Consider the following 21360-nt stretch of genomic DNA (forward strand, 5'->3'; position numbering starts at 1 on the left):
GTGGCCACATGTGTGAACTACAGTTTGATTTTATTTTTTAAACCTCTCTATATATACATATATCTCTCTATATACATTCTTTATACACACACACACACACATATATATATATATATATATAAAGAATGTAGCTGCTGACAAGGTGTGACAAGTTTGATTTAAAGACCATCAAGGATGTCACAAATTTTTTATCGTACCGGTACTATTACCAGTAACTCTCCAACCATTATTTACATGCAAAATTGAAGATATAGATTTTCATGGACCGAAATGTGTTCACAAGTGTTGATCTGAAAAAGCTACAACATTTTTATTCCAATAACATATTATATATAGCACCAGGGATCTGCTGTAGTATCACAGGAAGTTAAGGTCCATCCTGGCTGACACCACCCACAACATTCAGTTTAAGGCCTTTAATAGAAAAACACAATATCATCATAACTTACATTTCAAAACTGTAAAATTTATCAGCCAAAAGCCTGAATCATTCAAGGCTTTGTCTTATAAGAAATAAGTGGACTTTTCACAGCAGATCATTTGACACATTGTAGTGAAGGAAAAAAACAAAAGTTGCATCTCTATTTGATCCATCATTTGTGTCTCGGGACACTTAATCATCAATAAATTATCACCAGCATCGCCATTTCAATTAAATATTATATATATTATTATTATTGCTCTGTCTCCCTCCAGCAGGGTGATGGGAGGGTTTTGGTTTAAACTGATAAGCAGGCTTGGTGAACATTTCCAATAAGACTAATCTCCATGTACCAGTCGCTGTTAATAGTCCTGACGGGCCCTAAATAAGGTTGACTTCATTTACATCCACTCGGCTCATGAGGCGTAAACTGTCCTGCACTAACAGGAGCCACGAATCTGAGGGTGACTCCATTATTCAGTGCCTCCTGCTGAACCCTCTGACTGTTGGCACACAGGAGTGTTGCACACACGATATATGGTGGAGACGAGGTTTGCTCATAGGGCCGCATTTAACCAAAGCAAATCACTCGCTTAGGTTTTGCAGGCTGGTAATATAAACAAATAAAGGCCACATAATATCTAAAAAAAAAAGTGCAAAAATGCCAATTACAATAGCAAACAGCTATATTTAATATGTATATTATCAGCCATGTGCATTTTGAATGGGTAATATATTTTCTCGCACACATGAGGACTTTTTCCCGTTTTTCTATAAAATATATAAAAGTGGTTTAGCGGCAGTAATATTTATGTAGTCTGATATCTCAACTCTACGGCTTCCCGATATCCACGGTAACGTTCACATAAAGAGGCTTCCTCTCCACCGACAGAGTCTCGTAGGAGCAGCTGTTCAGTCCGTCCTTTCTCCACACTTGGGACGTTTGCACCAACAGCTTCATCCTGAAAAAGAGGAGAAACCGTCTCACAGATGCTTCCGTCCCCCTGCGGCGTTTAAGACCTCCTCACCTGTCTTTGTTGACCTCGTTGCCGGCGTCCCGCTTGTGAAACACCATGGTGTAGCGAGCCACATCGGCAGGCGGACGCACAATCTCCATCTTCTGCATCTGAACCCTGCGTGAGACAAGATGCGTGCGAGGGGATGATTTAATTTATTTTATGTTATTCAACATCTTTTTATACACAGGGTTACTTTTCTTCATTTTGTTGGATTCACCTGATGCGCAGGTCATCGTCTTCCCCTCCCCAGCCCCAGTAAGTGTTGGAAAACCCATTTACTTGGCGAAACTGGTCTCTGGTCAGTGCCGTGACTCCTCCAAAATAACCTTTGTAACGCAGCCTGTGAAGAGAAAAAAATAAATAAAAAATCAGTGCGCTTCAAACACAGAAGATTCTCATCTGGTCGCACAAAAAAAGGATTAAGCTTATAAAACACACTTGCTTCGTCGGCAGAACTTACTTGTATCCTGTGGCGTTCCGGCCAACCACTAAGTGTTTGGGCTGGTTGTCGCATCTGTACAGATTGCGATCATTTTCAGGGACCAGGTCCACATCGTGGAAGATGAAACAGTCCCAGTTGTAGTCTTTCAGGGCCTCTAAATAGCCGACATTTAGCAACTTTGCACGGTTAAACGTTGCATCACCAGCCTTTCAGAACAAAAGATGGTGGTAAATATCTTTGGGCTTCAGTGCAACACATTATTTTGCAGATTTTTGATATTAAATCATCTGTATGCAGGAAAAACCTGTGTGAGTGAGACGAAGCCCTACCTGCTGGATGACATAAATGGCATAATGGAGCTGCTGCCTCTGCAGGAAGGGGTGCAGGTGGTGCATCAGGTAGAGGAGGTGCCGCTCTCTGCTGCGGTGGGGGATGAGAATCGCCACGCTCTCCCTCGCGATGCAGTCTGGGGGCTTGTACACACCCTTCGCCACGCCTTTGTTTTCCCTCTCCACGTCCTGGAGTTTCAAAGAGGGCTCAAAGGACAGCTTCAGGGCTCCCTCTACACGGAGGAAACAAATGAAAACGAGAGCCATGACGATCAGCTTTCATGGTTTATAAAACAGGAAGTGCGTCACGTGGGACCATTTCTGACTGTCACGTGAGATACAAAGACTACGTGACAGCAGTCATGGTGGAGGAGGCAACTCTGAACCCTCAGCATGATAATACAGAGGGAAGCAAATCAACTCTTTTCTTCTGTCTAAAACTGGGTTTTCGCTGTTTGTCTGTACAATCAACGCTTTCATGTTGCACCTCCGAGTTTCTATGGAGACGCAGAACAAACAAAAGGCTCTTGGGAGGAATAATCACATTTCCTTGTTACATTTCCACTGTAAGGGAGATGTTTGCCTGCTTTTGGACCGTGTCAACCTGCACATTTGTCACTGAAATGCAAACTTCGGTCATCACAGATTAACGGACTCAAACCCCTGTTTATCCTCTCTCCTGCCAGGTTGCCATTTATTAACTTGCAGCTTCTTGTATAACAAAGTTTAACAGTTCGTCTGTTTAACAGCATAAAATAAAGTAAGTTAACTATTCACAGAGTGCAATTAAAGTGGCATAAATACACACTACAGTGCAACAACAGTGTCAATCAATGCATCCAAGGTGTTATTAGAACAATAAAACTTGAAAAGTTCTTCAAACTACAGTAACCTTCCCCAACACATCCGGCCAGAGCGAACATCTTTTTTTTTTAGAAAGCCACAGGTGCACCCTGCAACATTCACGTGTCTCTCTCGGCTGACGAACCCCAGCGATCAAACGCACAACTTATTTCTGATCAGTGCACTTACGCAACAAGGGCGACTCCTGGGGGCATTCTTCCTTCGGCGGTTCCGTCTGAGTGGGATCAGGTACCACCGTCCACAGCTTATCTGCCAGGCTGTCTCCTTTGACCAGAGTCTGTGGCGTGGCGTGGGAAACCTGGAACGATTTCACCACCTCCCCTGAGAACGTTCTGACCCACACCAGCACCGACAGAGAAACGAGGAGCAGCACAAGATACTTGGCCCTCCGCAAACCCTTGCACACGGGCGAGCAGACGCCCATGTCTGCGTGACGTCAAAGCCGACGGTCTTCTGTTACATTAAGACTTTTCCAGGGGTGGCGTTTTAACAAACGTCTGGGCTGTAACCAGCGTTCCCACGGTGATGAAACATGCTGCTGAACGGCATTGGGAATCAGTGGTTTCGGTGGAAATCCATGGCTGGAATCTCAAAGCCCAGGTGAAGGGAAAACTCCAGCTGTAAAGTGATACGGAGAGGAAAGATGTCAGGTAATCCCATGCCTGCAGGGAGAGCCACACCCTGCAGGGTCAGCCCGGACAGGTCTTAAAATCAGGTTTCATCAAATACAACAACATAAACACAACTCACCTTTGCTCGTTTTCATTTTTGGGAACAGCTCTTTTTGAATTACAAACTCAGCAACTTTACAACACTGAACCCAACAACCATAACAATAGATAAGCTACCATTTGACTGACTTTTCTGTATAATTAAGCGTTGACTGACTGATATTTACCCCAATATATAAATATATATTTTAAAAGTATCCGATTTCAGCGTCGCAATTCAACATTTGAATAACTGGCTCCGAACAGAGAACCATAACTAGTTTGTCTATGTCTCTACACACAACAAAAAGACTTTTAAAACTTTGTAAAGTCTAGCTTTTGCCCCCCACATCTGCGTGGAGGCGGCCAACATCAACACCAGTTAGCATGAAGCATCCCTGTAATCTATACCAAATTATCGGTATCTTTTCAAACATAAGGTCAGATCCCAGCTTTCCGCTGCTTGCGGCACCTTGGCTCGACTAATACCGCCGTTGATACCTTTTGCCGACCATCTGTAGGTGAACATTAATGATGATACGCGTTATTTAAATCCACGTCTGCGCTAGCTGTTCGGATGCTAACAACAGAGCTAGCTGAAGAATGTCGGCGCGCCGTCATGGAGGTCGGTGCGTTAAAATGTCCCGTTTATCAGCCTTCCGACGTGATGGCCACATACGGCCTGTATGGCGACATTGTTTCGGGTAGAGTAAATACTGTCCTGACCTGGAGGAGCGGTTTGTGCATCTTACCTCTCGCCAGCCCGCAAGGAGACGATGGTCAACACAATTCTGCGTGATGTGCACCGACAACACCCCCACCCCAAAACCGTGAAGAAAATAAACATGCAAATAACAACGATTTTTTCCCCCCACATCAACCAATTAAAAAGAAACATTGTATTATTTATATGGAACATGCATTTTGTTAGTATTGGTTTCACTGAATTTAGCAGCCTCACTTTTAGGGACCACTAATTTGCCTTTATTTTGAAAGCGGTTTAAAGAGGAAGCTGATGTTTTAGACGTCGTGGTGAGATTCAAAGATTAGTGTTCCACGTGCAAGAGAGTACAGATATTTTATGCACATTGATGGTTTTGCCCACAGTGGGAAGTGATTGTCCAGCTGCTCCCCAGAATGCAGTAGTTGAGCCATGACCCTGTCTCAGCATGTGATCTGTTGAGCAATGCAGGAGGCCACACATGAACTTTTCCCTTCTTTTTAGGTCCCTTCATTGCCCGGAATGGCCCAGCAGTATCTTAAAAATGATCCTGTGTTAAGACCATTTAGAAAGACGGATATATAGGGATTTTGCATTCAAAATGCCTCCCAAGTTTCTTTGGCCTGGGGAGAACATGAGTGTGTGGTGTCATTTCTGAAATAGCTCAGCGGTGTGAGGGAAAGAGTATTCTCAGAAGTGGGAGATGTGCGACGAGCGAGCTGTCAATCTTTCTCTGAAAGCATTTGAAGGCAGGAATTTGAGTTCTCTCTTGTTGGTTCATGTTGCTGTTGAAATAACAGCGTCAGTAATAAGACGGCATGTATGTAGGTGGATGAGGAGGTTAATTATTGAAGGAAGACACTTTTTAACTTGTGAGTTTAACAGGTTTTAATAGTACAAAATCTTTATTAAGCAGGTTAATAATCAAGGTAATTAGAAGGGTGGACAGATGGATTAAAGGCTGAAAGGACCGGTGGATGGAACTGGTTTGTGTGTCACATCAGAGAGCTCCTCCTGGACTCCTCAAAGCTCAAGGACAGCATGACAGTTCCGCTGCCGAAGCTCACCCTCGGCCTATGCCTCCCTGAGGCGGAGTCGCAGTCGTTGCTGTTGGTCTTCAGGCTAATTGATGATGATGGAGTGGAGGCGGTAGAGCCGATGCTGTTCGACTTTTTCCTCACAGTGGTGCTGTGTTTTAATGTAGCTTTGGCGGCCACTCTGAAAGCGTGGGCCGCGGTGCTGCACCTGACCTCTTCTATGGTGTTCCTACAGGGTTTGAACAGGATGATGTAGACCTTATTAAAGAAAATACAAGCTAGCATCCCGTAGCTGGATGCCAGGATGGCAATGGCCTCTACCGCTGAAACAAACTTGCCGTAAGTACTGAAGTACGCAGGGATAAAAGAAATCCAAACAATAAAGAAGATGAGCATGCAGAAAGTGATGAACTTGGCCTCCGTGAAGTTTTCGGGGAGTTTCCTTGACTTAAACGCAAAGAAGAAGCATATGGCCGCTAGTAAGCACGTGTAGCCAATGAGAAACCCAAGCGCCATCACGGATCCCTCATTGCAGGTGATGAAAATGATCTCATCGATGTCATGATTCCTGTAGCTGGAGGGGGGGGCGTTGTAAAGCCAGACCACACATATCATGACCTGAACGAAGGTGCACAGAAACACCAGGAGGAACTGCAGGTTCAGGCCCCACCATTTACGATGGATGCTGGTGGGGATCTTGGCTTCAAACACCAAAAGAACCCTGTTGGTTTTCACGAGGATGCAGGAGATGCAAAGGACAAAACTGATCCCAAAGGCAGGCTGGCGTAAACGGCAGGTCCAGTCTTGGGGCTCCCCGATGAAGATGAGTGAGCTGGAAAAACAGCAGATGAGTGACAACAAGAGGACGTAGGACAGTTCTCGGTTTGAGGCCTTCACGATCGGAGTGTTGCGAAATCTGACAAAGACTCCCATCACGAATGCCGTCAGGAGAACCCCCAGGACCGCGCAGATGGCCAAAGCGATCCCAAAGGGTTCTGACCAGGCCAGGAACTCAATTTCCTTCAGAAAGCAGAAGGTGTGGTTCCCACTGGACCAGGAGTTGTTTGGACACTTGGTGCAAATGCTGGCGTCTGAAACACACATGTGAGGATTACCTGAGTGTTCGTGGACAGTAACAGGAAGCAGCAAACAAAAGCTACTACCTTTATGATCGCTGTACTCGCCGTCTGAGCACTCGGTACATTCAAAGCAGCACGTGGGCATGCTGTCAATGATGCCCTTCCTCGTCCCAGGTTCGCAGTCCTCGCTGCAGTTAGAAAACGGCACCTTAAAGGACAACAGATGCAAACCCTTAGATGCTCACATGACACCACATTTGGTGTCCCTGGCACGTAAATGATGTCAGGAACAGAGACACTGTACATCAGGACAAACAGGAAATTGCCCTGAAGATGACTGACCTCTGAACTGTATGCATTCCACATCATCTTTGTGTTATCAATGAGCAGTTTGGCTCCCCGCCTGGCGTGCATGTGGTAGTAGCCCACCTCCCTGAACGCCACTGAGCCGTCCTCAGCAGACCGGTGCCAGTTTATGATGGTGTAGTTTGCTTCCATGTCTGCGTTCTCATCAAAATGAACCTTTTCCCCCATGCTGTTGGTGTAGTTCAAATGTCTGAGCTGCTTCAGGACCTGCAAACACATTTGACCCTTTGAGGCTGACAAAGTAGAACATTGTGGGCAAAAGAGCAGTTTTTACCTGCCATGCTTCCATTTTCTTTATATCCGCGCAAGAGTTGTTAGCAAAGAGTCCATGTCCAGGAGTGCAGGAGAGTATGTCCTGGAGGGCGTGAGCGATGGAGTAAACGGCAACATAGACATTGTAGGAGATACGGAGGTGTGTGTGGTCGAGGTACGGGGTCTCCACACTCGTGATGTCTTCCTCGCTGGTGCAAAGCGGCCTGAAACTGTCACTACCATTCTCACTTTCTTGCAGTCTCGGGCTGTCCTCCAGGTAACAGTTGAAGGTTTCCTCCCAAAACTCCCTGACAAATTCGTTGTGGCTGCCTCTCTTTGGCTGGACCTGCTGTAAGAACTCCCTGAAACCAGGTATGTTCCCTGCTTTCAAAACAAAGCCGATTGTGCCCTCCACAACATCAAGATATTCTGGTTTAGCGATGAGGGAGGAGCTTGCCCACGCTTCACTGGCTAACCAGATCCGATCGGTGATGTTCCTCCTCACCATTTCTTTGATCAGAGGCTCGATATCAGGGCCGCTGGCAAACACAACGATGACTTTGGCTGTGGAGTTTTCAATTCTGTCCACGAGAGCTTTGATTTCACGGTCCTCGAAGTACTGAGAGATGAGTTCGTTCAGATGGATGCAAATGTCTCGCTCTTCCATCTCCTTCTCAAACTTTTCTATCCCAGGCCGCCCGTAATCGTCATCAGAGGCCACGGCAATGACCCAGTTCCACTGGAAGTACTCGATGACGTCGGCCATGGCTGTGGCCTGGTGCTCATCTGTAGGGATGGTTCTCATGAAGGACTTGTATTGATTCTTGTTGCTCAGCAAGCGGCTGGAGGACGCATAGCTGATCTGGTGTGATAGAGGATTGCGGTGACTTTAAGGTTTTAACTGGAGTGTAAAGATAGTTCCGTCACTCACCTGAGGAATATAAAAGAGACTCAGCAGGTTTGCGACTGCCGTAGAGACCGCAGACCCTGCCGCTCCCACCACCGCGATGGTTGCCGGGATGTGATCCGTGCAGTTGCAAAATTCATCCAAATTCAGGGAGTCGATCTTGTTTTGGGCCACGAAGCTCAGCGTAGCCTCCAGGGCTTTTGAAACCGTGTTGCACGTGTCGAAGATCCTGTAGCCGAGGGTGATGTTGGGCAGGAGGCTGCTGCTGTTGTTGATCTCCTCGATGGCGAAAACCATGGCCTGCAGCCAGCGGAAACCACGGAAATTGAACCTGCGGAAAGAAGGTTTGAAAGTGCTCAACAGTGCTGACACGTGATTTAAGCATTTACATGCAGTTACATATGAAGTGCTGAGTTTTACCTGACACACTTTGTGGATTCCGGTCGGGCAGCGAGGTTTTCGTCTTTAGAAGAAATGCCAAAGTGTATGGGGAAAAGTCCTCCCAGCAGAATATCGCCAGTCATCTGTGCTCTCTGATTAGGCCCATATGTTGAAATGACATAACCGGACCCCAGAAGTATGAGATAATGCAGCACCAGTCGCACCATCCTGCCCTTTCTAATGGATTTTTTTGGAAAAAAGGTGATACGGTCCCTCTTATCTTGTCCCATCAGTCTGCCTGCTGCATTTTTTCAGGAGACTCATGTTTTTCCTGCTGCGACTGGGAGAAAGGAGGACAAATTTCTCTTGAAATGACCCGTTTTCTTGCCTTTGATTCCACTGTGAAATATGACGCTTGCAACCTACCTGCGTTTAAGAAGTTCGGTTTCCTCTGGAAATGAAACTCTCCTGAGATTATTTTTTAATATCTCAGCCCACGGTAATAGTCACACTGCTTCAACCAAAAGAGAGAGAGGATTTACATGAGTTTAAAGTAAAGTCACACTCGGTTGACCTTCCTTCCTGAAAGAACCGTGGCTGTGGCCACTCAACCCTGCCATCTTTGCATCAAACCTGCATCTGCCAAATACGGCTGGAAAAATGCTGGAGCAGAGCTGTGTAACGGCTGTGTACACCCCTCACTGAGGCGCAAGGAGGTAACAGAAAACACATTTAATATCCCAAACTAAATTCTTATGTTTTTTTTTCAGCAAATGTTTCCTTGAAAGTGTCCAAATAAGTAAAGAAAATGTCACTCAATTGCGCAGAATGAGCACTTTATGCATTTTAAAAGAACCCTTAACAGTCTAAAGCATGAAAGGTTGTTGAGGACCAGACTCACCAGCTGAACTTCTCTCACCTGTGGGTCTACAGAGATGTTTAGGCCTCTTCCCCAAATATCCAGTGTTGAATGAATTCACTGGCTCATGGTGCCAGCTTCCTGAGCCCCATTCTGCTGTTGAATCATTAACAGAGAGGGGTAGTCCATTTCCTTCAGCTAATGAAGACCACTCACTGTTCACTCCTAAAATAACCTCCAAACTGAAGTGGCAGAGAAAGAGATTCGTCCAGGTGCCTCATTAATGACAAAATAAACATGTATTCATCCATTTAGTTCCTTTTAAAATGTATGGTGTGTTCAATGACGTATTTTGATACGTCATTGAACACACCAACACACCACACACCGTGTCTTTATTTTGATTAGCATAATGGTTTATGTGCCCATTATTTAATATACATCACTTTTAGAACAAGTTTCACATTGTTGATATTGTTTTTAATGTTGGTTCCTTTGGTCCTAAGAGTTATTTTCCAGAAGATCTCAAATTAACAGTTTTCACAGTTTTTGGCCACAAAGACTCCGGTGGGACTCCACAAACCCCTGGAAGCATTGGATCGCACATTATGTTCCACAAACAATTCCCTCTCCCCTTCTGCTCCGATGGGCAAGCGACTGATTTGTTGCTGAGCAGAAGTTTCCAGTAAAAACACTCCGGTTTACAACATGTTGACTCACTCCAGGCCCAACCCAAGGCTTTGTCCCTAAGATGTCAGGCACAGAGATCCTAAAGGACTGAAATGCACTGCAAATTTACTTATTACTGCTGAAAGGCGGAAGCGCCCCTTTCTAAATAAAGATGGCTTTGACCTGTTTGATCAGGAGCAGCAGAGAGATTTTCAGTGTCCATATTAGCACAGCTGAAAACATTGATCATATGATCAGATGGATTCAAATAAATCATTTTGTCATTTACTGTTCAGGCCACTAAAGATGCCTAAGATAGATGGTTAAAAGTAACTACATTGTGTCCTTTATTATACATATTATACATTATTTCTGATGAGACCTCAAGCGTCAGTCATTCAGTGGTTTCCAGAAATGGCATCTACACCTGAAATGTAACAGAACGTGTCCAAGAATGTTGCGCCATGAGACGTTCACTGTGAATGGATTTATCCTCACAGATGGAGGCCGGATTCTGATCGCACAGTAACGCACGGCAGCAGCTGAAAAGGTAAAACCGTCTCTCCTAAATCTGCTATAAGTGAGAAGTTCTCATATAAAACCATTTTATTTGGAGATATTTACTGTATGCATATATTTATTTATCTGTATCTATTCTTTCTTGCTGTGATGGTAAATAAGAGCATTTATTGTAGATTGTGGATGATAAACAGAGGATGTAACAGAAGTAAATCACAAGGTGGGAAAATAACCAGGGGGATTTGTTGATATCGTCACCAGAGATGAAACACTTAATCATAGAATGCAAATCAAATTTTTAAAAAAAAAATGTGTCTCAGGATTTTTTCACATTATTAATCACAATTCAAAGTATTAAAAGCAGCCGAATGGCTTCGTTTACAGGATGACCTCGGGGAAAACAGCAGCCCTTCTGCAGAGTCTGACCCGGAGGAAACCTCTGGAGCCTGAAGGGGAAGAGTCCAACTTTCGTCGATGCCTGACCACCATCGACCTGGTAGCTCTGGGGGTGGGCAGCACGCTCGGTGCTGGCGTGTACGTGCTCTCTGGAGAGGTGGCCAGGACTGTGGCCGGGCCCAGTATCATGATTGCTTTCCTGATAGCCGCGGTGGCCTCCATCTTTGCGGGCCTTTGCTACGCTGAATTTGGAGCTCGTGTTCCAAAGACTGGCTCTGCCTACCTCTACAGCTATGTCACAGTGGGAGAGATATGGGCTTTTATCACCGGCTGGAACTTGCTGCTGTCGTATGTCATAGGTACCAGTGAGGAGCGTTCACCCTATTTTTAGCCATCTTCTGAGAGGAAACCGTTACATTTGTGTCTCCTATAGGAACCTCAAGTGTTGCCAGAGCCTGGAGTGGGACCTTTGATGATATGATTGGAAATGTTATTGGCAATTTTTTGGGCAAACATGCTGCCATGGATGTTCCTGGATTTGCTCCTTACCCAGACTTCTTTGCTGCAGGGCTCATAATGCTGTTGACAGGCAAGTTTATTCCATATAATCAGTCCTTCACCTGTTTTTAGGTCATGTTTGCTGTAGATGAGACTCATCCGTAGAATCTGCTTTCTTCTTCATAGTATAGAATTTCTTTTGTTTCAAAAATTCTTTCTTTCATTTATAGGGATCCTTGCATTTGGCGTTAAAGAGTCAGCCATTGTCAGTAAGATTTTCACAGCGGTTAACATCCTCGTTTTGCTGTTTGTTGTCCTCTCTGGCATCATTAAGGGCAACCTCAGCAACTGGTGCATCACTGAAGATTCACTACTGGACCAATACAAGTGCACTTTTCTAAAACTATTTTCTGCAAGAATGAAATTTCTCAATACGTTTGCTAATTGTCATTGAGCTTCTAAGGGTCAACATCTGTTCACAGGAACCAGACATCACTAAATGAAACTTTGGCACACGGCAGTGGAGGTTTTTTCCCCTTCGGTTTCGAGGGAACCTTGGCTGGGGCAGCCACATGCTTCTATGCATTTGTTGGATTTGACTGTATTGCTACAACCGGTAATTTCACTGACAGATATGAACTTCTGTAAACCTTCAAACAGGTACAGTGGTGGAGCAAAACGTCGAACACATGACACTGAATTATTTAAAAATGTGTTTTTCTTCAGGAGAGGAAGTCCAGAACCCTCAGAAATCAATCCCTGTTGGAATTGTTGTATCACTCCTGATCTGCTTCCTGGCTTATTTCGGCGTGTCTGCTGCCCTTACCCTCATGATGCCGTACCATTTGCTCAGTGTTCACAGCCCTCTGCCCGTGGCCTTTACATACATTGGTTGGGGCCCTGCGAAATATGTCGTTGCTGTTGGATCCCTCTGTGCATTGTCAACAAGGTTGAAAAACACACACACAAACCAAACTTTTTGTGGTCTTTGATTAGTTATTTTATTATTTGCTTTTCTTTTCACAGCCTGCTGGGATCAATGTTCCCAATGCCCCGTGTTCTCTTCGCCATGGCCAGGGATGGACTTTTCTTCAGACCGCTCAGTAAAATAAGCAGCAGACAAAGTCCTGTCACAGCCACTCTGGTCTCTGGAGTTGTTGCAGGTAAACTATAGGTCACAAAGCCTTTAGGCCGACAGTACATGTGTAAACCTTATATGTATGTCTTTGTCTTTGCAGCTATTATGGCACTATTGTTTGACCTTAGAGCTCTGGTTGACATGATGTCAATTGGAACCCTCTTTGCCTACACCCTTGTTGCCATTTGTATCCTCATATTAAGGTAAGAGTCCTCACATGCTTTTTCAATGATAATACATTCATTTTACCTGGAAAAATACTTTAATAATGATGAGATGCTTTAAAGAGGAGGGCATTAAAAGAGGATTTCATCACAAATTCAAAATGGACAAAACCTAATGAACATCTCGTATTAAGGCATCTATGGTTTTGCACATTCAAACAATATGTTCATCCATATATTTATTTTATTTTACAGGTACCAAGCAGAGGTCATTGAGGATCCTGGTTTGACTAAAACACAATCCTTTTCAGTTACAGAATTACTATATCCCCCTTTACAAGCCACCACACGTACATCAAAAAATGTGTCTGTCTCTTCTGTTTTTATTAGTAAGTGACATCCTAAAATACCAGTTTGAATACAGATGATTTCCATTGCTTCCATTGGAGTTGAAATTCTGCATTTTTTCTTATCACAGTCTTTTTAGTCATCGGCCTGAGCCTCTTCATATCAAGAGCTGCTGGCTCCCTGCAGGCCTTCAGGTGGTGGAATTTACTTTGTGCCTCTCTGATTGTGCTAATTGTGTGTATTGGTGTGGCGCTCATCTGGAGACAACCACAGAATACAGCTAAAGCTGCATTTATGGCAAGTATCACACTACATTAGTTAATGGCTGGTTTTATGGGAGAAAAATACATATTTTGAACCATTGATGTCTGAAATCTTGTACCATAAAGCACATTTCTTCACTTTGATCATAATTCTGCATTTTCAGGTTCCCTTTGTGCCATTACTTCCTATTTTCAGCACATTTTTTAATGTCTATTTAATGGTGCAACTTGGATCAGACACATGGATCCGCTATGCGGTGTGGATGGCTTTAGGTACGTTAAAAATAAACCTATGACACACAAATTCAAATTTTAATGGTGTGTAAATAAAACAAGAGACGGCAAAACTTTTCTCTGAACAGGTTTGCTCATCTACTTCTGTTATGGGATTCATCACAGTGTGCAGAAACAAAGGTTCCACAGTTCACAAAGTCATGCTAATGTTAATAGCATCGCCTCCACCATGGAGCAAAACTGTGAGTCTGGTTTATAGTGGCTCTTGTAGACTCATGGTTTGTTGATATGTGTATTTTTTTTGTGCAATTGTCAAGCAAATAAAAATTGATAAATGCATTTTATAATTTTTTTTTTACAGAATTTATTTAAGCAGCTTGTTTCATTAAGACTTGCATTTTTATTGTTTCATTATATTTTAATGAAATTAATGAAAATGTTTCCAAATTTGCTTTAATATGTGTTATGTATCTATACAACTTAGTTGTTCTGCACAAAAAAATATATTATTTGTAATTATTGTGGTTTTCCTTGCTTTTACAATGAATACTGACATGTTGGTTTAATATTTCATATTAGTAAAAAAATGTGAACACCCAAAGCAATAGGATCCTTTTAATTTGCATTCTTATTATATTAATGAAGTACCACGTAGTTGCATGTTTACTTTGAGAAATATTGCCAACTCACACATTACATGTTGGTCGTATACAAACATTTTTTGCAAGAAAAATGGGCCTTGTTTTTGTATGGCACATTTCATTTATGTATAATCATCGAGATCTTGTGTTTCATATTATGGATGATATAGATTTAAATATCTCTTTTGCTCACCTTAACTGTTGTTTTGCTATCTTTAATTACCAGTGATCCAAAGCTTGTCAATGAGCAATGTATATTGCGTACATAATGACTATAAGCCTTGGATCCTGTTAGTTCTTGTTTTAAGCAAAAATTAGAAATTTAAATCTTTAACTATTCTCTAATCATACGCTTGTTGTAATCAAAGAATTTATTGGTCACAATATGGGCTTGTAGAAATAACATTTAATATTTTGGCTCTTTTTTAAAAAAAAAAGAAAGGAAAGGAAAAATTGGTAGGAACCAATGAAAGACGACTTTGTTTATGAGGATTCCGTTTAAAATGCGCACCGTGTAGCACCATTCTAACCAATCAGAGAGCGCGGAACCTGGGGTTCGTCATCAGTGACGTCACCGTTTTTAGCCAATCGGTGAGCCGTTCTGCGGCGGAAGCGCATTGTTCAAAAATAAAACGCTGTCGGGTAAAAATCAGCTGAGAGTCAGAATAGCAGCGGTCGGAGGACAGTGTCAGGTGGGAGCCATCGGGTTTCGATCCTCAACGCTCCATCAGCACACAGGTCATCTGAATTAAGACGATTTACGCACGAATTTGTAGAAGAAAAGGTACTACACGCGTTCGACATACGAGGTCAGTGGAATTAATATTAAAAAAATCTGTTTGGATGATAGACAACAATCGACAAACACCTGCAATGAAAAAGTGACTGGTGATCCTTGTATGCAGTAAAGTTGAAGCAATTTATTGAGAATAAATGTAAAAGTTTTCTTTTCTAAAGGGGTTCATGTACACTCAAGTCCCAGCCAGCTTTTTTAGCATTATGTGAAGTCTTTACACAGCCTCGTTTGTGTGTGTTTCTGTATTCTACTATGTTAGCTACGGTAGCTAACAACGTACTACACGAGATCTAGGTGAATCTATTTTGAAATTCAGTCTACACGATTTTTACCTGTGGGTTTGTAAAATTATTTCAAATACGTTTTTCTTCTGCACCAAAAATGCAACGTTCAAAAACGACGCGTGGATTGTGAAATAACTTTCCTGTTTGACTTCTATAATGGCTTCTGTGTGTGACGTTTTCTTTTACCACGCCCCTTTTAAACATATATTTACACGTGCTTTCAATCTATATCCTGTGTGGAAAAAGGATTTTCGAGGTGGTGTTTTGGTGGCTTACGGTGATTTGATTGTGTACTTTCTGTGCATTTTACAGGTAAACATGGCGCTGTCTTTGTCCTCCCCATCTGGATATGCCTTTGATGAGGACGAGGAAATGGCTGTATTTGAGTCTACAGCAGCAGTACATGGGGGGCCTTCCAGACCTCGTTTACCTGAGATATCTGTCATTTCCCCAGGCCTGAACAGTCAATCCGAACTGGTGAGAAAGTCCAAGGATTTTGGAGCTTTTGTCACGTTTCCTTTCCAGTTTTCATTGCGAACTGTATCGATTTCATGTGATGGCGCATCATTCTGTAAATGTAATCCTTAAATATTTTCTAGAGAGCACCAGTTAAGCCTGTTGTGGTGACACGCGGAAACTGTGATGAAGGTAGCACTGAAAGAGTGAAGGTATATGTGCGTATCCGACCACTTACTGAGGTGGAGAAAGGCCGAGGAGAAGACCAGGTATGATTGCTTGACTTCCTCTGGGTATTCGGTTACTCTTGCTAGTAAAGGGCTTAATACTACGAGGTTTACATTCCTTCTTTTAGGGTTGTGTGGCAGTTCAAAATGATGAAGCGCTGCTCCTCAAAGCTCCAAAAGAATCACAGAACATGAAAACTGCGGAGCGCGGCATCGGCCCGAGCATGCACAAGTTCAGCTTCTCAAAGGTGGGTGGGTCGCTCTCACCTTCAGTTGTGTTTCTATTCCATTTATATGGTCATTGCTCAAACCAAATCAGACCAATCTTCGTTTATATAGCATCTGTAGGAATCAAGATTGTTTCTAGGCACTTTCCAGAATCCCAAGGTCTAACCCCCAACAAGCAACAGTGGCAAGGAAAAACTCCCCTTTAACAGGAAGAAACCTTGAGCAGGACCAGTCTCATGTAGGGGGACCCTCCTGGTGATGGCTGGCTGGGTAGAGACGGGGGAGGACAGGTAGAAGAGAGACTAGGCAGAGATCAGGGAAATACATTTAATTATAACAAACTGCTGGTGTAAAAGTTGAGTGGGTCAACGGAGTCGCAGGTCAGCATAAAGCTAAAAGGCAGCGATACCTTTAGATGGATACAGAGAGGGGGAGAAGCAGAGAAACTACACAAAAAATAACATCACTGCTCTAGTCGGTGGAGAGGAGAGGAGTAGCTCAGTAGATTGACGGTGCAGTAAATCATTCCCTCAATGTTTTAAATACAATATACAATCATCCATCTTTCATAGATTTTTGGACCGGAGACCACACAGCAGCAGTTCTACGAGCTAACCATGAAGGAGATGGTGAAGGACGTGCTTCAAGGAGAAAACAGACTCTTGTATACTTATGGAGTCACCAATTCTGGAAAGACTTACACCATTCAGGGTAAGACTTTTGGATTCTAGAATATTCATTTAGAGCCCAGATTTGAAGCTGTTCAGGTAGCTTCATACATCTTTAATCACATGCATTGATCTACAGGCAGCGGACAGGAGGCAGGTCTCTTGCCTCGGGCCCTGGTGTCTCTGTTCAGGAAGCTGCAGGGTCGTCTGTATGCTGCCATGGACGTGAAGCCTGTGATGTGCCAGGACGTGAGACAGCTTGATGCAAGCGAGGTCAGAGCAGAGGAAATCCGGAGAAACTCTCTTCTCAAAGAGGTAAATAATGCAGTTTATTGGTGCTGTCCTAGTGTTTGTTGTCACCAAATCATTTTTGTACAGTTGTATTTCTTTAAAATGTCATTTTAAATAACACACCATTTGCTGTGGTTAGTTTTCTTCTACAGGGGAATAGAACAACATGACGCAGAATCACAAACGCAAAAGTGTCTTCCCTCAAGTGGATTTTTGTTCTGATTTTCATTTGTTGCTTGTTACAGGATGAGAATCTAAGTTGTCGCCGTGGCGGCAACACCAGCACCTGGGACAGCGGCATTGGAGGACTGTCCTCCATCAGTAATATGGCCTCCCAGTTTGAAGGTGAATAACAGTGATATATTCCAAATTGAGCTGTCAGTTTTAGAGACTGTCAAACAGCAGCTGGGTACACTTCAGGGTTTATTAGAGTACTCGTAGATATTTGAAATAACTTTCTAGCAACTTACTCATGCTGAATTATTTCTGTAAATGACAGCGTTTGTCTGTCTGCAGATCCTGACAGCGTTTGTCTGGAGCCCGACAGTCTTTCTCACAGCCGAGAAGATCTGCAGGAGGGAGTTCAGTTTTCTGTCTGGGTGTCCTTCTATGAGATCTACAATGAGTTTTTGTACGACCTATTGGACATTTCACCCTCACTGCAGCCCAGAAAAAGGGTCACACTGAGGCTGAGTGATGACAAGCAGGGAAACCCCTATGTGAAAGGTAAAATGAATTTATTAAAGAAAAATATACATTTAAATGTGCTTCTGCTGCTTCTCAGAGTCAATAGTTCTTTCTTGTTCCGCCAGACCTCGCTTGGATCCAAGTGCGCAGTGCTGAGGAGGCTTGGAGGATTATTAGAGCTGGACGTCGTAACCAGAGCTTCGCCAGCACTCACCTTAACCAAAACTCCAGCCGTAGGTAGGACCCATCAGCTTCTTCTATTCAACCTGTGATCTTGCTTCATTTTAATTGACTGGGGACATCTCCACCTCTCTACATGTATTTATCACCCAAACAGCCACAGTATTTTCTCCATCCGTGTCCTGCACATCCACCCAGAGACGCTTTCATCACCATCCATACACATCAGCGAGTAAGTGGACGATTGCTGCCATTGTTTAGCCGAGAGCTCCTATAATGTGGGATCCTGTGCTGGCTTTTGTCTAGACTGACCGTGTGTGACCTGGCTGGGTCAGAGCGCTGCAAAGAGCAGAGTAGTGGTGAGAGGATGAAGGAGGCCACCAACATCAACACCTCCCTTTTAACGCTGGGGCGCTGCATCACTGCCCTGAGACACAACCAGAATAAGTATGTAGGACATTGATGCTGTATGTCTTGTGTCGGTGAACAATCCAGCTGTATCTTTAAAAACCTTCCTAAAACATCCAGGAGCCGTCCGCCTCAAGTGGTGCCTTTCAGAGACAGTAAACTGACCCGGGTCTTGCAAGGTTACTTTTGTGGCCGAGGAGTCTCCTGCATGGTGGTCAATCTCAATCCGTGTGCCTCCATCTATGACGAGACCCTCCAAGCCCTCAAATTCTCCGCTATTGCTACACAAGTAAGAAAAAGCATTTCATTAAACATGCCCTGTGAGGCTCAGGTATATTTAAGTGTTGTGTTGGTGTGGAACCCAAAGCGAGATAAGAATTTCCTGAAATGATTTCAGCTGGTCCACGGACCGTCTACAAAGACCAGAGTGGCGTACATCCTGTCACTGCTGCGTGAGCCAGCAGCACATGCTAACGAAAGCACAATGATGGAAGAAGAGGGAGAGGATAGTGATGTTGAAGACGGAGACATCACCATGTTAAATACAGAGGTAGCTGTTCTGTCCTGTGAGCAGAAAATGTGCGCTTGACTTTGCTCTGGAATCAACTTTTTGTTGAGTCCGGGGTTTTGGGATAGCTCAGCGACCACTGACGGCCCACTTCATCAACCTAATGTGTCTTTATCAAGGCTCTGCTGAAGGCCATCGATGTCCTGAAGAGGGAGGTGCAACGTCAGCGCGAAGAGAAAGAGGCTCTCGAGGCAAATGTTAGGGAGCAGGTTGTTTCTGAGATGATGGAGGTCATCAATGACATGCAGAACGGCTTCAGGTGTGTGTGCTCGAAGAAAACTGGCTCCTCGGATGTTTTTAAGCTACCTATTAGTTTGAATTAATAGGTCTTTTTTTGATATGGCAGAGAGACTTTGGAGGCACAAACGGCAATTATTGAAGAGCGATATGAGGACAAAATAGCTATTCTCCAAAAACATCTGAAGAACTTCTACAGCCAGGAGCTGAAGGTGAGAACTAGCTGTAAATTGCAACTTATTTCCAGCCATTACACTTTGAATAAAAGGGACCCAAGGCAAAATTTATTTTCATTTCTTTTAGGAGAGGGAACAGGAGATTCAAACTTTGGCTGCTGCCCTTGAAACAAAGAAGCAAGACGAGTCTGTACAGACATCAGTTCTACACGCCGATGCTGAAGGTCCTCGACGTTCTCAGCGGCTCCTGACTCAAAGTGAACAGGGCAGACTTCACCTGGAGCTGGAGCAGTGTCGCGCTGAGCTGCTGGCCAGAACGGAGGGTACGTGTTGTTTTTAAAACGGCAAACGTGTTGAGAGGCCTGTGTTCACGGCTGCCTTCTGATTGCAGAGGTGACAAAATTGAAAATGCAGCTGGAAGTTCCTGGTTTAGCTGGAACTTACACCAGCTCCGCCGACCGCAAGCTGGAGGAGGGACAGAAGGTCAGTTACCGCTCGGCTTTTACCTCCCTATTCTTTCTCCTCTGCGAGTGCGTTAACAGTGATTTATTTTTTGTCCAACAGAACCTGCGCCAGCTGCGCTTGGACCTGCAGCGACTTGGTACGGACCTGCAGTCTGGTGAGCGGGCCTGCTGTCGCAACACAGGAGGAGAGAAGCTGAGACATGCGCTGACCGCTGCGGATGAGACATTAGCCAAACAGGTACAAGTTCATTTATAGTTTACCCCCAAAGTGTCCAGTTTGATGGTAAATAAAGCAATAGTTAACCATTGCTCATTTTGTTTTGAAAGCTATGTATTCTTAAATGCGATTGTAATTTTAAAAGCTCTCTCTTCCCCTCTCCTTTCTCCACTAACAATTTTGGTGCACAGCCAGCCTTAAAGATTAAATCTAGTTACCTAACAGTCAGCACTAGCAGATACCTGCAAACGCATGTTCCAGCTGCACTGTCTCTCCCACCTTCACCCTCTCTGGCCTTGTTTAACCCTCATTGACCGACTTCTTCTTAGGATCAGATCTTGGTGGAGCTGCAGAATAACCTGATGCTTGTAAAGGCTGATTTAAGGCGCAAAGCAGAGATCCTGGCCCAGATGGACTCTGCTCCTCCCCAGTTTCCCCCCACCGGTTCTGATCCAGCACCTTCCTACGGCTCGTGCAAGAAAAGGGGCTGCGGCGTCACCGTGCCCTGCAACACTGAGAACCGGCCTCCACTAAAACGGCCCTTTTTCCCATCCCTCTTTCCTACACGCACCCCTACACGTAAATACAACAGTCGTTTGGCGGAGGAGGCTAATGTCACCCCCTACACACGGATCTTGAGATCCCGTCAGCCGTCTCCCCCAAGCAGCCCTGCCTCCACCCCTCGCAGCCTCAGGGGGAAGTACTAAGATCCCTGGAGCTTCAGCAGTAAAGTCTTCCTTTAGAAGAGGGGTGTTCGGAACCATCACAAGGTCCAGATCCAGACAGAGGCCCATCGTTAGGTGATTTTTCTGCAAAAACACTACTCCCCAAAGTTTTTATTTTATATTACTTGTATATATTCAGCCTTTTTAAGTGCAGTTTATTCAATTATTCCAACTCCAGTTGAGTTAAAAAAGCTGCGATTTAATCTTTATAATTATGGGAATTGAGGTTGAAGTGCTTCTGTAAGTCTGTAATTCTTTCACTTGGCTTTACTGTAAATATGTTTGTGTTTCTCACAATAAAGATCTTAAATGTTTAACCGTTGTAATGTCTTCTTGATTACCATACACTCGTGTCCTCTGGGGTCAAATCGATCCCACCTGGATTGACTATTATTGAAACCATAGTAGTCCTTTTAGCCTACTTTGGTCTAATTCTCTCCTTTCAATTTCACATCTGTTATTTTCAGACCATTTGAATGAGAAGATTTAAC

The 21360-nt window shown here is 44.0% G+C and overlaps 4 protein-coding genes across 10 annotated transcripts; 2 read left to right on the plus strand and 2 right to left on the minus strand.

Moving 5' to 3' along the window:
- Nucleotides 1-199: 199 nt before the first annotated feature.
- b4galt4 (UDP-Gal:betaGlcNAc beta 1,4- galactosyltransferase, polypeptide 4) lies at nt 200-4696 on the minus strand. Of its 3 annotated transcripts, none has more exons than XM_057054250.1 (7): nt 4538-4696; nt 3244-3693; nt 2212-2444; nt 1901-2088; nt 1658-1780; nt 1450-1554; nt 200-1383 (listed from the first exon to the last, which is right to left on the minus strand). In XM_057054250.1, exons 2-7 carry the CDS (start codon nt 3497-3499, stop codon nt 1254-1256), a joined length of 1035 nt encoding a protein of 344 aa, XP_056910230.1. In that variant the 5' UTR covers nt 3500-3693; nt 4538-4696; the 3' UTR covers nt 200-1253. The 3 variants fall into 3 exon arrangements, with proteins under 3 accessions (XP_056910230.1, XP_056910232.1, XP_056910231.1); XM_057054252.1 differs by lacking the exon at nt 4538-4696 and adding an exon at nt 4512-4531; XM_057054251.1 differs by lacking the exon at nt 4538-4696 and adding an exon at nt 3826-4454.
- A 680-nt stretch (nt 4697-5376) lies between these two features.
- On the minus strand, nt 5377-9574 carry casr (calcium-sensing receptor). Of its 4 annotated transcripts, none has more exons than XM_057054243.1 (8): nt 9448-9574; nt 8955-9042; nt 8568-8868; nt 8172-8478; nt 7263-8102; nt 6965-7195; nt 6707-6830; nt 5377-6634 (listed from the first exon to the last, which is right to left on the minus strand). In XM_057054243.1, the coding sequence occupies exons 3-8, from the start codon at nt 8816-8818 to the stop codon at nt 5502-5504; spliced, it is 2886 nt and encodes a 961-aa protein (XP_056910223.1). In that variant the 5' UTR covers nt 8819-8868; nt 8955-9042; nt 9448-9574; the 3' UTR covers nt 5377-5501. The 4 variants fall into 4 exon arrangements, with proteins under 4 accessions (XP_056910223.1, XP_056910225.1, XP_056910222.1 ...); XM_057054245.1 differs by having other exon boundaries at nt 8955-9039; nt 9448-9542; XM_057054242.1 differs by having other exon boundaries at nt 9430-9516.
- A 9-nt stretch (nt 9575-9583) lies between these two features.
- Nucleotides 9584-14455, plus strand: zgc:175280 (cationic amino acid transporter 2 family protein). The gene is made up of 12 exons (XM_057054253.1): nt 9584-10606; nt 10960-11330; nt 11405-11560; nt 11700-11856; nt 11952-12085; nt 12196-12418; nt 12496-12632; nt 12708-12810; nt 13027-13160; nt 13250-13416; nt 13547-13655; nt 13745-14455. The coding sequence occupies exons 2-12, from the start codon at nt 10961-10963 to the stop codon at nt 13873-13875; spliced, it is 1821 nt and encodes a 606-aa protein (XP_056910233.1). The 5' UTR covers nt 9584-10606; nt 10960; the 3' UTR covers nt 13876-14455.
- Nucleotides 14456-14900: 445 nt separating this feature from the next.
- Nucleotides 14901-21186, plus strand: kif20a (kinesin family member 20A). Of its 2 annotated transcripts, none has more exons than XM_057054246.1 (19): nt 14901-15066; nt 15650-15814; nt 15937-16062; nt 16149-16268; nt 16821-16959; nt 17056-17231; nt 17453-17552; nt 17724-17933; nt 18020-18131; nt 18232-18306; nt 18381-18521; nt 18603-18771; nt 18880-19032; nt 19170-19309; nt 19397-19499; nt 19591-19786; nt 19855-19946; nt 20028-20165; nt 20474-21186. In XM_057054246.1, the coding sequence occupies exons 2-19, from the start codon at nt 15656-15658 to the stop codon at nt 20849-20851; spliced, it is 2727 nt and encodes a 908-aa protein (XP_056910226.1). In that variant the 5' UTR covers nt 14901-15066; nt 15650-15655; the 3' UTR covers nt 20852-21186. The 2 variants fall into 2 exon arrangements, with proteins under 2 accessions (XP_056910226.1, XP_056910227.1); XM_057054247.1 differs by having other exon boundaries at nt 14908-14995.
- Nucleotides 21187-21360: the final 174 nt, after the last annotated feature.

This window comes from Takifugu flavidus, chromosome 14 (assembly GCF_003711565.1).
Source record: "Takifugu flavidus isolate HTHZ2018 chromosome 14, ASM371156v2, whole genome shotgun sequence".
Taxonomy (NCBI): Eukaryota; Metazoa; Chordata; class Actinopteri; order Tetraodontiformes; family Tetraodontidae; genus Takifugu; species Takifugu flavidus.

What these genes read in the sequence shown, in the direction of transcription:
- zgc:175280 (XM_057054253.1), top strand. Translation starts at nt 10,961, where the DNA reads ATGACCTCGGGGAAAACAGCAGCCCTTCTGCAGAGTCTGACCCGGAGG. An exon ending in GGTCTCTGGAGTTGTTGCAG is followed by an intron (nt 12,633 to 12,707) that starts GTAAACTATAGG and finishes TTGTCTTTGCAG; the next exon opens with CTATTATGGCACTATTGTTT. An exon ending in CAGCTAAAGCTGCATTTATG is followed by an intron (nt 13,417 to 13,546) that starts GCAAGTATCACA and finishes CTGCATTTTCAG; the next exon opens with GTTCCCTTTGTGCCATTACT.
- kif20a (XM_057054246.1), top strand. Translation starts at nt 15,656, where the DNA reads ATGGCGCTGTCTTTGTCCTCCCCATCTGGATATGCCTTTGATGAGGAC. An exon ending in CCATCCATACACATCAGCGA is followed by an intron (nt 18,307 to 18,380) that starts GTAAGTGGACGA and finishes GCTTTTGTCTAG; the next exon opens with ACTGACCGTGTGTGACCTGG. An exon ending in TCTCCGCTATTGCTACACAA is followed by an intron (nt 18,772 to 18,879) that starts GTAAGAAAAAGC and finishes AAATGATTTCAG; the next exon opens with CTGGTCCACGGACCGTCTAC.
- casr (XM_057054243.1), bottom strand. Translation starts at nt 8,818, where the DNA reads ATGGGACAAGATAAGAGGGACCGTATCACCTTTTTTCCAAAAAAATCC. An exon ending in GTCTCTTTTATATTCCTCAG is followed by an intron (nt 8,103 to 8,171) that starts GTGAGTGACGGA and finishes CTATCACACCAG; the next exon opens with ATCAGCTATGCGTCCTCCAG. An exon ending in CGAGTACAGCGATCATAAAG is followed by an intron (nt 6,635 to 6,706) that starts GTAGTAGCTTTT and finishes TGTGTGTTTCAG; the next exon opens with ACGCCAGCATTTGCACCAAG.
- b4galt4 (XM_057054250.1), bottom strand. Translation starts at nt 3,499, where the DNA reads ATGGGCGTCTGCTCGCCCGTGTGCAAGGGTTTGCGGAGGGCCAAGTAT. An exon ending in CCATTTATGTCATCCAGCAG is followed by an intron (nt 2,089 to 2,211) that starts GTAGGGCTTCGT and finishes TTGTTCTGAAAG; the next exon opens with GCTGGTGATGCAACGTTTAA. An exon ending in AACGAGGTCAACAAAGACAG is followed by an intron (nt 1,384 to 1,449) that starts GTGAGGAGGTCT and finishes CCTCTTTTTCAG; the next exon opens with GATGAAGCTGTTGGTGCAAA.